General features: G+C 37.3%; 1 protein-coding gene across 2 annotated transcripts in view; it reads left to right on the top strand.

Moving 5' to 3' along the window:
- SLC9A9 (solute carrier family 9 member A9) overlaps positions 1-16,226 on the top strand; it is a 652,914-nt gene that overhangs the window by 173,495 nt on the left and 463,193 nt on the right. For both annotated transcript variants that reach the window (XM_004003282.5, XM_042235926.2), the window contains exon 5: positions 3,974-4,089. In XM_004003282.5, the coding sequence (XP_004003331.2) occupies positions 3,974-4,089 (116 nt within the window). The remainder of the gene's footprint in view (positions 1-3,973; positions 4,090-16,226) is intronic.

Raw genomic sequence — 16,226 nt, forward strand, 5'->3', positions numbered from 1 at the left:
CCATTGTTATTAATAATAGCAAAATGATCATATGGAGCTTATACTGCACCGGGCCTTTGTTCTCTTGCCTATCTCAAAGAAGATATTGGAATTATAGTTATTTTGGGTCAGGGAGTTGATTTGGAGTTACAAGTCACTTAATTTCTTTTTAAAAGCATACAAACTGTGTATACAGGGGTGTGTGTGTGGGTGTGTGTGTGGGTGTGTGAGTGTGTGTGTACATTCACATGTGTTTCTCTTCATTTCAAAGCAATTCCAGAGCTTTGTAGAATGGCAGCTATGTGTGCAGGTTTTGGCATCTAGCTGCGCTTGTGCTTAGTCACTGAATCATGTCTGACTCTTTGCGACCCCATGGACTGGAGCCTCCACCAGGCTCCCCTATTCATGGGGATTCTCCAATCAAGAATACTGGAGGAGGTTGCCATGCTCTCCTCCAGGGCCTGGGTTCAAATCCAGCTTTGTCACAAGCTAACTTCTGTGATCTTTGGCAATTTACTTAACCTCTCTTTTTTAAGAATAGCACTTTCAGCTTTGTAGAAAGGAATAATTATAGTATCTAGCTCATAGTCTTGTGAAGATTAAATGACATAATGAGTGTCTACTGGGTCATACAATAGCACTCACCAGTGTACATTGCTTTTCTTTTTATTATTCAGTTCAGTTCAGTTCAGTTCAGTCGCTCAGTCGTGTCCGACTCTTTGCAACCCCACGAATCGCAGCACGCCAGGCCTCCCTGTCCATCACCAACTCCCGGAGTTCACTCAGACTCACGTCCATCGAGTCAGTGATGCCATCCAGCCATCTCATTCTCTGTTGTCCCCTTCTCCTCCTGCCCCCAATCCCTCCCCAGCATCAGAGTCTTTTCCAACGAGTCAACTCCTCCCATTAGTGGCCAAAGTACTGGAGTTTCAGCTTTAGCATCATTCCGTCCAAAGAAATCCCAGGACTGATCTCCTTCAGAATGGACTGGTTGGATCTCTTTGCAGTCCAAGGGACTCTCAAGAGTCTTCTCCAACACCACAGTTCACAAGCATCAATTCTTCTGTGCTCAGCCTTCTTCACAGGCCAACTCTCACGTCCATACATGACCACAGGAAAAACCTATTACTGTTATTTTAAAAGAACTGGAAAATACAGAAAAGGAAAAAAGAAAATAGTCACATACAATTCCATTTTTATAACCATTGGTAACATCCCAGACTATATGCTTCAGGTCTTTTTCTGTTTATAGATATGCCTATGTTCAGTTTTTGTAAAATTAGAAATTATTATATATCACTTTATAAGGTTACTTTTCTTTGCCTAATATACACTCTTGTATCTTGTATTGAGTTTCATATTAGTTCATTATATGTGTGTTCTGTAATTTATTCATTGGACGTTTAGATTGCTGTGAATTTTTCACTCATGAATACCAGTAATGTGAAATAATCTAATTACCTTTTGGGTTGTATTCAGATTAATTTCTTGGCAATTTATAGAAAATCATTTAATAAGCTATAGATATAAAACATTTAATACTTTTAAATAAGTTGGCAAATTGGCTTTTATAAAAATTTTAATTGTATTTTCAATAGTATATGACATTTCTAGTTTCCATGTAACCTTGCCAAGCCAGTATAATATATATGCGTGCATATATCTTATCTCACCCAATCTATTGACTTCTATTGGGCAATATGGGGCAAGTTGTTTTAATTCTGAGCCTCAGATTCCTAACCTGTAAAATTAACTAATGAGAAGAGAATTCAGAAATACAGTCATAGGTTTTAAAGTTGATGTTGATTCCAGACCTTCTCTGTGCTCCATATTGGAAGTGTAGCTCAAATGAGAAAAGACTATAGTGAAGTCGAGTTAACACCAGATGAGGCTGAGGGGATGATTGTCAGCGAGCATTTCCCTAGTGCTGTCATGACTGCTCAGAATGTCTCAGTGTTTATCAATGTTCACCAGACATGCATATTCTAATTCAGAGGGGGATGTGCATAACATATATAATTAAAATCTATTTTATTTTATTGCCATCTGCTTTGCTTTAAAATGCATGCTGCATAAGGACAGAGATCTTTGTCTTATTTATTGATGTATTTTAAACACCCAACACAGAGCCTGACGTGTAGTAAAGTTTCAGTAATAAATATCTATTGAATAAGCAAATAAACTGAATAAAGCTACCCTATACCTTTCCAGAGGCTTCACCCTCTGGTAACCAGCAGAATGCCCTCCCCAGGATAACTGTAGATGCGCTGCCATGACTGGGACTTCTTTCCAGAAACCATCGCTATGTCCCATTACACAGTCTTTCTCAGATGTGTTAATACCAGCGGACTGGTTAAGATCTAGCCTCCCCTTCTAGAATTCACATACTTCACAGAAATATTGGGTCTTTCTACTTGAACTCATGTTGGTTGTGTTAATAGTTTGACTCAAGAGGAGTATTATTTCCAAGTTCTTAGGGACGCTTTCATTGCTGCCCCTTAGTACTATGTAGAACTGCCACTTTATGGACTAGTTGAGAGAATATTATATGATATAACATATAATAAGAAATACAGAACTGTTCATCTAAGCAATATGCTGTGGTGGTTAAAAACCCAAGACCCAGAGTCAAATTTCCTCAGTTAAAACCTGGATTCCACAATTTAATAATAGTTCTATCAACTTCAGCAAGTTACTTAATCACACAGTGTTCAGTTTTCTCATCTGTAAAATGCAGCTAGTACCTACATTATAGAATCAATGTGTGGGTGAAATGAGTTAAAACAGATGAAGAAGTAGAAGTAGTAAGTGAATATTATTACTATATCTGTAATACTTGTATTAAGAATTTACTATGTGTCAAAACCCAAATTTATATTACTTCAGATAGTCTTTAAAACAACTCTGTAGACTGACCATTATTGTTATTCATAACTCATGAATAAGGATATTGAGGTTCAAAAGGTTTTAGTAATGCTCTAAAATCACATAGCTAGTGAGTGATAGAAACTGGATTTAAATGTAGATATGTATGAAATATTCTCTCATGGAGAAATTTTTAAGAGAATTAAAATATCTACATTCTCACTGACATTACAGTTTCTAATATCCAATTTCTAGTATTTTTAGTCATGCTTACAATCCTAGAACATTTTTCAAGAAACTAGCTTTAAATGAATGTGAATATCTAAGCAACCATCTAGGGGTCTGAGGGTCTATAATTTTTAAAGACTCTCACAGTCACTTTTTGATTCAACTGTGGTCCAGTTTACGTGTCTCTGTATTTCCTTTACTAAGACTTAGAAAAATTCAGTCAATTAAATAGTTAAACATAATTTAAAAACTATAAGGTGACAAAAGATGACCAAAACAGATAATTTGCATTCCATGGTGCTGGTTTGGTAAACATATTATAATCTCACAAAAAGAACAGCTATCCTTGAAGATCAAAATGTAATGATTTCAGGATTCATTTTCAGCAGTGTGTTGAAGTTACAGGCACTCTAACCCAACAGTGATTCTGTGGGTGTAGAAGTGCCCTGACATCAGCAGTTGTAGAGACTCATCCATTGTAAAGTAACTGGTTGACCTAGTGTCTTCTCATCACAGTAACAGACTTGAAATTTGAACCCTTTTCAGATATCCTAGCAGACAAAACAATAAAACTGATAAGTAATCATTTAAAATGTCTGTGCACCTCTGTATTTGTGGTCATGATTTGCTATGCCATGTTTCATGGATAATTTTTTATACCCTGAGATACTTGTTTTCATTGAAGCACACTGTAAAACATTTTGCTATCTTTTGCCAGGGGAATGAATTGTGATATTTGGTAGGCAGTGTCCTGAGAATTAGCATGGCTACAAATTAGCAGAATAGTGGTAATTTGTGCATCGTGCTTATTTAGGAAGCCCATTAGAGTGTTAACTCTGATGGCATGGGTTTACACAGAATTCAACTTGATGTTTGAAGATCCTATTTTTCTCTTCAACAGGTTAATTATGTATGGCTTTGTGAAGGCTATGGTATATGCTGACCAGCTGAAAAATGGAGACTTTCATTTCACTGACTGTTTGTTTTTTGGTTCGCTGATGTCTGCTACAGATCCAGGTAATTGTCCAAATAATATGTTTTCTTCTTTCTGAGGGTCAAACGTTTAAATTGAATTTTTCTCTAAAGAGCATCACCCAAGTCAACATAATAATTCCTTATTCCTTTTCACTTGCAGTTGACGTATCTGTTAGTGATTTTAAAAAGCAGGTGAATATTCTAACAGCTCTCAAAAAATGGTTCTCAAAGCAATTTAAAGCCGATTATACAGAGTGAAGTAAGCCAGAAAGAAAAACACCAATACAGTATACTAACACATATATATGGAATTTAGGAAGATGGCAATGACGACCCTGTATGCAAGACAGGGAAAGAGACACAGATGTGTATAACGGACTTTTGGACTCAGAGGGAGAGGGAGAGGGTGGGATGATTTGGGAGAACGACATTCTAACATGTATACTATCATGTGAATTGAATCGCCAGTCTATGTCTGACGCAGGATGCAGCATGCTTGGGGCTGGTGCATGGGGATGACCCAGAAAGATGTTATGGGGAGGGAGGTGGGAGGGGGGTTCATGTTTGGGAATGCATGTAAGAATTAAAGATTTTAAAATTTAAAAAATAAAAAACTAAAAATAAATAAATAAATAAATAAAGTAATGGGGAAGACTCTTTAAAATTCTCCACTGTTTGTTTCCCTAGAACATGTAGCCATCTTGACTTATGGCTCTTAATTCTTCTCTATTCAACTTGTCTTCTTTCAAAAATGCTCCATTGCTGTGGTCACCAACCTTTTTGGCACCAGGGACCAGTTTTGAAGAAGACAATTTATCCATGTACCAGCAGATTGCTGGGTGGCGGGGGGTGAATAGTTTGGGGTTGATTCAAGCATATTACATCTATTAATGCCACCACTGATCTGACAGGAGGTAGAGCTCAGGTCGTAATTCAAGCAATGGGTAGGGGCTGCAAATACAGATGAAGCTTCATTCATTCAACCACTGCTCACCTCCTCCTGTGCAGGCCAGTGCCTAACACGCCATGGGCTGGTACTGGTCTATGGCCCAGGGGTTGGGGACCCTTGCTCTATTGAATTAAATGGTAAAAGATAATTTTGAAAATTGATTACTATATAATGTTTCAAGCATATTAAGAATAGGGAAAATAGTAAAAAGAATTGTCATATACCCTTCATATTATCAAATTATGATAATAATCAAATTTGGCCAAAGTGTTTTATCAGTATCCTCCTACATTCCTTCTCACTATGACTGAATATTTTTTTTTTTTTTGGCTTTAATTCCCAGTTTATTTTTTTTTCTTTTTTTTTTAAATTTTAAAATCTTTAATTCTTACATGCGTTCCCAAACATGAACCCCCCTCCCACCTCCCCTCCCCATAACATCTCTCTGGGTCATCCCCATGCACCAGCCCCAAGCATGCTGTATCCTGCATCAGACATAGACTGGCGATTCAATTCTTACATGATAGTATACATGTTAGAATGTCATTCTCCCAAATCATCCCACCCTCTCCCTCTCCCTCTGAGTCCAAAAGTCCGTTATACACATCCGTGACTATGACTGAATTATATTAAAAACAAGTCTCAGACATCGTATCATTTTATTTGCAAATGTTTTGAAAAATGACAGTTGTCATTATGAAACCTAAAAATATTAACAATCTTAATATTATCAAAGTGCTATCCTCTGTTCAAAAAGGCAGAATTTTCTTTTTGTCATTATCATTATTAGTTCATGTAGTAGTTTGTACAAATTAGAACCCAATTAAAGGCTACACATTACAATTGATGGATATGGCATCTAGTATTTTTTTAATCTATATGTTACCCTTGTATCTTCTATTTTTCTTGTCACTTATTTATTGCAAAAAGAAAGGCAAATTGTCTTGTGTTTGAATTAAATATGATTGCTTAAAATGTTCCCCTAGCCTCAGGATTTCTTGTAAACTGATGGTTAAATCTAGAAATTGAATCAGATCAGGGTTCATTGTGTTGGCAAGATTACTTGCTTGCTCTGAGTCTCTACAGAGTCACATCAGGAAGCACAGAGTGTTTGGTGACCCAGCTGTCAGTCTGATCCATCACACTGCTGAATTTCTGCTCCAGCAAAGACCACCAGAACACACCTGTAGTTGAATAAGACATGTTTATTACATGTTATAAGGAAGAAACTGCTCACCAGAGGAACACTGGGACCTCTCAGAGGGTGTTAGAAATGAGTTGTTATAGGATGTGGGCTAATGGTTGGTGATTTTAGGGAGAGCTTAAGGAATCGGGGTTTTGCTCGGGATTAGATGCTGTCAGAAAGCACGAATGATTGGACATTTTAGTAAATCTTCTCTAGCAGGAGGAAAGACTGAATAGAGCCTAAGCCTATAATTGGTAAAGAAACAGCATCACTCATAACAGCCAGGATAGGGATGCTGTGGTTTGGACAGTGTTCATTATTTGTGTTTAAATGTGATTACCCAATAGTCTTGTTTTTGTCTTGATTCTTTATGGTCACAGAGTGAACTTTTCTGATGTTTCTTGTGAAATTGTTTACACTCAACAAGAGAAACACAAGGCCCAGCTGATAGGAACAGGCCAGCTCCCGCATACCAGGGCCTGCTCTTCTCTTTCTTAGAACAGCCCAGCAGCACTGGCACCATGTGGCACCTTGTTTTAAATACAGCACCAGAGCTGCTGAATCAGCTTCTAAAATTTCACAGCATCCTCAAGTGGTTTATGAGTGCATGCATGCTTGCGTGCTCAGTCACTTCAGTTGTGTCCAGCTCTTTGCGACCCTGTGGACTGCTGCCTACCAGGCTCCTCTGTCCATGGATTCTCCAGGCAAGAACACTGGAGTGGGTTGCCATGCCCTCCTCCAGGGGATTTTCCCAGCCCAGGGTTTGAACCCACATCTCTTGCGCCACCTGCATTGCAGGTGGATTCTTTACCCACTGAGCCACCTGGGAAGCCCCAAGTGGTTTATAGGCACACTAAATTTTGAAATTTAGCTAGTCAAATCAAATCCCAGTCATGGGGAAGTTCTGTAATCAAATCCCAATGACCTTCAACCAGACCAATTTACCTGCCTCCTGAGAAATCCATATGCTTGTCAAGAAATAACAGTTAGAACTGGACATGGAACAACGGACTGGTTCAAAATCAGGAAAGGAGTACATCAAGGTTGTATATTGTCACCTGACTTATTTAACCCATATGCAGAATACATCATGTGAGAGGCTCAAGCTGGAATCAAGGTTGCCAGGAGAAATATCAATAACCTCAGATAGGTAGATGATACCACCCTTATGGCAGAAAGCTAAGAGGAACTGAAGAGCCTCTTGATGACAGTGAAAGAAGAGAGTTAAAAAGTTGGCTTAAAACTCAACATTTAAAAAACTAAGGTCATGGCATCTAGTCCCATCACTTCATGGGAAATAGATGGGGAAATAATGGAAACAGTGAGAGACTTTATTTTCTTGGGCTCCAAAATCACTGCAGATGGTGACTGCAGCCATGAAATTAAAAGACGCTTGCTCTTTGGAAGAAAAGCTGTGATAAATCTAAACATCTTATTAAAAAGCAAAGATATCACTTTGCCGACAAAGACCCACATTGTCAAAGCTGTTGTTTTTCCAGTAGTCATGTACAGATGTGAGAGTTGGATCATAAAGAAGACTGAATGTCCAAGAATTGATGCTTTTGAACTGTGTTGTTGGAGAAGCCTCTTAAGAGTGCCTTGGACAGCAAGGAGATCAAACTAGTCAATCCTAAAGGAAATCAACTCTGAATATTCATTGGAAGGACTGATGCTGAACCTGAAGCTCCAATGCTTTGGCCACTAATGCAAACAGTTGACTCATTGAAAAAGACCCTGATGTTGGGAAAGATTGAAGGCAGGAGAAGAAGGGGATGACAGAGGATGAGATTGTTGGATGGCATCACTGGTTCTATGGACGCAAGTTTGAATAAGCTCTGGGAGTTGGTGATGGACAGGGAAGCCTGGTGTGCTGCAGTCCATGGGGTTGCAGAGTCAGACACCACGGAGTGAGTGAACAGCAACAAATTTTAGCTAATGACCTTAGTACCCATCAGGGGTTATGCTTGGTCTAGTATGTATTAGGGGTTACAAACTAGTGCTGTGTTAATTCTATCCTACCTTTTTGCATGTATTAGCCGGTACTCTCCCCAAAGAAGTTGTTTTTCAGATCAACCATTTGAGTGCCTGTGATATTATTTAAACAAAAAAATCAGGATAACTTATTGATCTTTGTATTTGCTAATTTTCAAAATAATGAATTGTTTCTCTAGCATCTCCCACATATGATCAAGGAGGTATATTTTTTCTTTTCTTACTTTTTTTTTTGCTTTTTAAAAAATTATTTATTTTAATTGGAGGCTAATAACTTTACAATATTGTAGTGGTTTTTGCCATACTTTGACATGAATCAGCCATGGGTGTACATGTGTCCCCCATTCTGAAGCCCCCCTCCCACCTCCTTCCCCATCTCATCTCTCCCAGTGCACTGGCCCTGAGCGCCTGTCTCATGCTTTGAACCTAGACTGGCGATCTATTTCACATATGGTAATATACATGTTTCAGTGTTAAAGTATCATATCAATATATGGATTTAAACATAGCTGATATGTTCCCAGCTACTACAGTAATTACACTTTTTGATGGTCAAAATATTCCATTTTTGACAACCAGGGGACTCTTCAGATTTCTTTTGCATCCTTTTGCCATAAACCGAAGTCTTTCAGAGATTCCTTATTTTGGTGCAGGACCAGATGTTCCAACCTTATCTTGTATGTTTCCTGTACCCTGACGTGAAAACAAACATTTCTCTAAGAAATCTTGGTTCTTTATAAGAGGGAAATTTATTTAGAGCTTAAAATGTGGGCACTACATGTTTTCATTGCTATTGTATTGGTCATTGTTTCTTAGATATTTTTATTTGTTTTGAAGGAGAAGTAATATCACAAGTTCATATGAATATTGTTAGTTTCCATTTACATTTACTTAACTGCCTTGAATTTACTTTACATTTTTCTTCTGCTACTTTTCATCTTTCTGTTACATTAATATAATTTCTTATGTGCTTTAAATATATTTTTTCAAGGTTACAATATCCATTATCACTAAAAATATGATTATTGAAAACTGCTTAGGTTTCATTGCAGTTCTTTTTAAACTTTACATATATGCCACTAGGATGAATAGCTAAAAATTACTGTTTTAAGAGGTCTTAAAATAATCCTCTATGTAGTTATGCCACAAGTCAAATATACAATAATGTTCATGTGCTTCACTTTGCTTTTAATTTCTGTTTTAAAATTAGATTAAATATCTACAGAATCCCAAAATGAAAACGATAGAAAAGAAGAGAAAGCTAGCTTTTATCCCTGTCCTCTCTACTCCGATTTTTCAACCATTTTGGCTGGTTTTTAGTTTACTCTTCTGCTTTAAATCTAAGCAAACAAGCATGAATACACCCAACCAGGCACACATGGTCCATCACCTTGCTGTTCTTTAATTAGCAGTATTTTGAAGAGTAATCCACAGCAACATATAAAGAGCTTTTTCATTTTCTTTTATAGCTGCAGAGCACTCTGTAATTTATTCAACCAGTTGTCTGTTGATGGACATTTGAGGGATTTTTTTTGTCTTTTGTAATTATTAATGGTGTAACAATTAATAACTTTAATAGCTTTTTGCATTTTGCCACTGTTTCTTTGGGACAGATTTCTAGAAATAGGTTAAAAAGTATTTGTAATTTTCCTGGATGCCAAATTCCTCCCCATGAAGTTTGTACCATTTTGCATTCAAACTAGCAATGTATGACATTATGTGTTCTGCACGGCCTTGCCAATGCAGAATTCTGTTACAATTTTTAATTTTTACCCACACAATAGGTGAGGGTTTTTATTTCTCTGTGGTTCGACTTATTGCTTTTCTCATTATGAGTAAGATTGAACATTTGCTCATATGTTTAGGGTACATATGCATTTTTCTTGCCGCAAACCAAATGCTTTTAAGTTGCCCTTTTCCTGGTAGGGTTGTTGATATATTTATTTTTCATATTTCGGAAGCCCTTAATATATTGTCTATCATTTAAGTTACAAATACTTTTTTGCAGTTTTTTCTAATGTATTATTTTGCTTATGGGATGTGGGAGTAAAAAGGACTTATTAATGCCTGATGTTGACCTGTTTTCTGGAAGAAGGTGAAATGAAAGTATGTCTCAGATTTGGAACCTGAGGTATTGGTTAGAGGATCATAGCTGCAGAGTGGAGTATCGGGACAGACCACTTCGTCTCCAGGCCTGGACACGACTGGCCATGAAGTCATTGCTGGACCATTTCCGGCTACTGTCTCCCAGTGTCAGGGAAATGTAGAAGTCCTTTGGCATCCATGGAAGCAAGGCCTGCAGATAAAGTGTTTTGAACCCATCAGTGACTTCTAGTTTGTTAGGGTTGTTGGATACTTTGTTTTTCATGGTCAAGTCCCACTTTAGGTCACCTTTGAACAAATCTGCATGTTGAAAAAGCATTGTATCCATTGTTTCTTAGTTCCAGTGCTCATGGCCAAGTTGTTGCAGTCTATGGAATGACTCAGCCAGCTCCAAGCACAAGCTTTGTTCCTCCTGTGACTAGTGATCATTCCTGAGGTTATGTTTACATGACACAGGAGAAGTGATTGAAATAGAAAAAAAATATCTGGCTCAGTAAGATGGCTATTAATCTGTATCGTATCAAACAGCTGAACAGACTGACTTTTTTAAAATACAAAATTGACTCACAGCCATAAAGAGAATCTTGGAAACCAAGTCCACTTTTCAAACCTGGCACAGACCAGCTGTGTAACTTTGGGCACCACTTTACCTCTCTAGATTTTATGGGTTCCTGGAAGTGGAAGATATTCGATCTCATCTTTTCCAGCCACTTCATTTTACAGATGAAGAAACTGACTTTTCATCTGTAAAATGAAAAATTTTGACTAGAGCCTTTTGCAGCTCTAACATTTTGTGATTCTTAAGAATTTCTGTGAGTTTTTTTTTATTTTAAAATAAATTTTTTGTTTTTGTTTTTAGTAGTAGTTCAAAGTGAAGCTAAAGCCCTTTACCCAGACATTTTGGGGTTCTAACCCCAACTCAGCAAATGTTAGAGAAGATCTTGGCTCAGATGGTAAAGTGTCTGCCTACAAAGCAGAAGACCCAGGTTCAATCCCTGGGTCAGGAAGATCCCCTGGAGAAGGAAATGGCAACCCGCTCTAGTACTCTTGCCTGGAAAATCCCATGGATGAAGGATCCTGGTAGGCTACAGTCCATGGGGTCGCAAAGAGTCAGACACGACTGAGACACTTCGCTTTCACTTTACTTTCATATAGCAGAGACCCACAGATGAACAGAAATACTTAAGCTCCCTTCTATTCTGGGAATTAATTGTTATATTAAAACATACTGAGTATACTCTCTGCTAAATTGGTACAATTTAAGATCTTCAACAACCTTTAAACACCTAGTTAATCTTATCCCACAATTACACATTTATTGCCTAAATTATTGTGACTCACTAATGAGAACCTATGCTTGCTCTCCAGGTCTGATTTTTCTTGGCCTTCTTTAAATTAATTCTTTCCCATTTAGCCTTAGCTAAATCTTAGCTAGGTGTTATTAACTATCCATATTTTTCTTTTATAGATACATATTTAGACTTAAATCTAATTCTTCCTCCGTGTTTCCGACTCTCTTCAGCCAATTTTTGGTTTACCTCCAGTTAGGATGATTTGGCTGTTATTTGATTGATTTAACTTCCTCCTTTCCTCTCTGATGAAGGTCTTACTAATGATGTAAAGGTCATCAGCATCCCTTAACAGAAAGAGTGGATAAATAAAGGCAGAGGCCCCAAAGAGACTGTGTATAAGAAATTGCAGGGTAGAAGAAGAGAGAAATACTTAGAGGGCTTGGTCACTGAACTAGCTCATCTTCAGTTGTGTCCCATATGTGTGTGCTCAGTTACTAGGTCATGTCTGACTCTTTGTCACCCCATGGACTATAGTCCCCCAGGCTCCTCTGTCCATGGAATTTCCCAGGCAAGAATACTGCAGTAGGTTACTCTTTCCTCCTATAGGAGATTTTCCCCATCCAGGGATCAAAGCTGCATCTCCTGTGTCTCTTGCATTAGCTGGTGAATTCTTTACGACTGAGCCCACCTGGAAAGCCCCAGGTTTATTTAGACAATAATAACAGGAGGATGGGAAAGGGAAGAGAGACAACTCATAACATGGCAATATTGTAGGGTAAAATTCTCAGCAGCTGGAAATAGATGCCATAGTTAATATCCTTTACTTTACAAATGGTCAAAGCCTATCAGGAAACCCTCTGGCCTAATATTATCTTCCTGTCTCTTTCCTTATTGACTTGGGTTCCAGTTTGGTAAATTTAGATTATCCAAGATAATGATTTCTATTATTAAGTTTGAAAAATCCCTTTATATGGAGTGGGTGAGACAGAGAGGTCATCAGTGTATGTAAAGATACTTGGGAATCACAATGTACCTGTATGCTATTCTTTGAACATGTCAGTCTTATTTTTTATTAATGACTAGTCAATTTACAATATTATGTTAGTTTCAGATGTACAACAAAGTGATTCAATATTTTATATATTATACTCCATTTAAAGTTACTGCAAAATAGCAGTTATCTTTCCCTGTGCTGTATAATATATCCTTGCTGTTATTTTATACATATTAGTTTGTATCTCTTAATACCATACTTGTATCTCGCCCTTCCTCCCTTTTTCCTCACTGGTAAATACTAGTTTGTTCTCTATATCTGCAAGTTTTTCTCTGTTTTGTTATATACATTCACCTGTTTTATTTTTTAGACTGTACCTATAAGTGATAATATGGGCTTACCCAGTGGCTCAGACAGTAAAGAATCTGCCTGCAATGCAGGAGACCTGGGTTTGATCCCTGGGTTGCGACAATCCTCTGGAGAGGGGCATGGCAACCCACTCCAGTAATATGACCTGGAGAATCCCCATGGACAGAGGAGCCTGACTGGCTATTCCATGGGATCCGAAAGAGTCAGACATGACTGAGCGACTAATCACATAATGGATAACATAGTGTATCTGTCTTTCTCTGACTAATTTCTCTAAGCAGGATACCCTGTAGGTCCATCCACATTGCTGTAAGTGGCAGAAAATTTCTGATGGCCAAGTAATAATCTGTTGTGTATATAAACCACATCTTCTTTAACCATTTGTCCATAGCTGGCTACTTAGGTTGTTTCCATAACTTGGCTATTGTGAATAACTGTGTTATAGATATTGAGATACATGTATCTTTTGGAATTAGTGTTTTCATTTTCCTTGGATATTTACCCAGCAGTGGGATTGCTGGATCATATATAGTTCTACTTTCAGTTTTGGAATAATCTTCTATACTGTTTTCCATAGTGGCTGCAACAATTTACAATTCCACCAGCAGGATACTAGCGTTCCCTTTTCACATCCTTGCCAACAGTTGTTATTTGCAGAGTTTTTGATGATAGCCATTTTGGCAGGTGTGAGATGATATCTCATTGTAATTTTGATTTGCATTTCTCTGGTGATTAGCAATGTTGAGCATTTTTTTCATGTACCTATTGGCCATCTGTATATCTTCTTGGAAAAAAATGTCTATTTGGGTCTTCTGCTCATTTTTTAATCAGGTTGTTTGCTTTTTGATATTGAGTTATAGGAACTATTTATTTATTTTAAATATTAACCCCTTATTGACCATATCATTTGCAAATATTTCTCCCATTCAGTAGATGGTTTTCTTTTTGTCAGCGTTTACTGTTGAAAGCTGTTAAGTTTAATTAGGTCCCACTTGTTTATTTTTGCTTTTATTTGTTTGGCCTTAGAAAACAATCCAAGAAAATGTTGCTAAGATTTATGTCAAAGAGTGTTCTACCTATATTCTTTTCTAGAATTTTCATGGTTTACATCCTTATATTTAAATCTTTAATTCACTTTGAGTCTGTTTTTGTATATGGTCTGAGGAAATGTTCTAATCTCATTGCCTTCCTTGTAACTGTCCAGTTTTTTTCCAGCACCACTTACTGAAGACACTATCTTTGACCAATTATATACTTTTTCCTCCTTTGAATTGAAGTCTCCGACTCAATTCCGAAGTGTCCGACTCTCTTCGAACCCATGGACTGTAGCCTATAGGGCTCTTCTGTCCATTGGATTTTCCAGGCAACAGTACTGGAGTGGGTTGCCATTTCCTCCTCCAGGGAATCTTCCCAATCCAGGGATCGAACCTGGGTCTCCTGCATTGCAGGCAGACACTTTACCATCTGAGCCACCAGGGTGCCTCCTTTATCATAAATTGATTGGCTCTAAATGTATGGGTTTATTTCTGAACTCTCTATTCTTTTCCATTGATCTATGAGTCTGTTTATGTGCCGGTACTATGCTATTTTGATTACTATAGTTTTTTGTAGTCTGAAGTCAGAGAGTGTGATACCTCTAGTTTTGTTCTTTTTTCTCAAGATTGCTTTGACAATTCTGGATCTTTGTGGTTCCATATGAAATTTACAGTTATTTGTTCTAGTAAAAATATCATGGGTTTATTAATAGGGATTGCATTAAATCACTGCTTCAGATAGTATGGCTATTTTAACAATATTACTTCTTCTAATCAAAGAGTATGAGATACCTTTCCATTTACTTGTATCATTTTCAAATTCTTTCACCAGTGTTTTATAGTTTACAGGGTATAGATATTTTACCACCTGATTTAGTTTATTCCTAGATATTTTATTCTTTTTGATGTGATTTTAAACAGTATTATTTTCTTGCCCTCTCTTTTTTGATAATTCATTATTGATATATAGAAAAGTAACACATTTCTGCATATTAATCTTATAACTCTACTAAATTCATATATTAGTTCTAATAATTTGGAGGCTTTAGGATTTTCTGATAGAGTAAGATTTCTCATGATAGAGTAACATGTCATCTGCAAATAGTGACGATTACACTCTTTCCTTTCCAATCTGGATGACTTTAATTATTTTTCTCATCTGGTTACTATGGCTAGGACTTTCAATACTGGGTTAAATAGAAGTGGTGAGAGTGGACATCCTGTCTTTTTCCTGATGTTGAAGGAAACACTTTAAGCTTTTCACCTTTGAGTATGATGGTATCTGGGACACACCAGAGGCACAGTCTGGCTGCTGCCTCTGGGCATCTGCATTTGTTGTCTCTTTCTCCTCAATTTCTTCAGGTCTTTGCTCAAATATCACCTCAATGAGATCTTCTCTAAACATCCTATCAAAAATCACACCCTTCATTCCCCCCAACACAGTTGACCCCAGATCATTGTGTTTCCCCACGTTTTCCTTGACTTATATTCTTATACAGCACTAATCACTATTGATCCACTATTTATTTTATTTCCTTATTTTGTGTCCCCTTTGAAAGAGAAGCTTTTTTTCTATTTTTTTCTGTTATTTTCACTCTTCTATTTCTAGTATTTAGAATAGTAGGTTTCCAATAAATGTTCATTAAATTGATGACTTAATAAATTTGTGGAAGAAACTGCTAAAGTGTGGAGCTTGAAAGGGTATCTCTTCTCAAATATGAAATGTGAAGCAGTTGAATATCCCAGCTCACTGTTGGAGATAAGGAGTCTCATGGCCCCAGGAGGTACAGTGACTCAAAATGAAGGTCAAATTCCTAGCACATAGCTGAACTTCAAGTACAAGCTGCATGGAAATATTAATTTTTGTCCTTAAAAAAAAAAGAGAGAGAGAGAGAGAGAGAGATTCAACTAAAACAAAAATATGTGTCTTTATTCTTGTTCAACCATACAGCCAGTATTTATTTCCCCTTTTTCATTGTTGGTCAGTGGTTTAACACTTTCCAGAAAGCACCAAGCCATAGGTTGTCGACTTGCAGAAGCAGTTATAATAGTGTGGATTTTTTTTTTTTCAGTCAGAAGAGGTCCAAAATAGGAGCTTCCTTCAGGAAAAGGAAGAACTCAGCATAATACCTTAAATATTAATCACCCAGAAGATGCCAGAAACTCATCCTGGTATTTACAGGACTAACATTTCTTCCAAGGTCTGCAGGAAGCCATTTGTTCAGGCACACGTGGACTGTGCATTATTTCACTTCATCAA

This window comes from Ovis aries, chromosome 1, assembly GCF_016772045.2.
Source record: "Ovis aries strain OAR_USU_Benz2616 breed Rambouillet chromosome 1, ARS-UI_Ramb_v3.0, whole genome shotgun sequence".
Taxonomy (NCBI): Eukaryota; Metazoa; Chordata; class Mammalia; order Artiodactyla; family Bovidae; genus Ovis; species Ovis aries.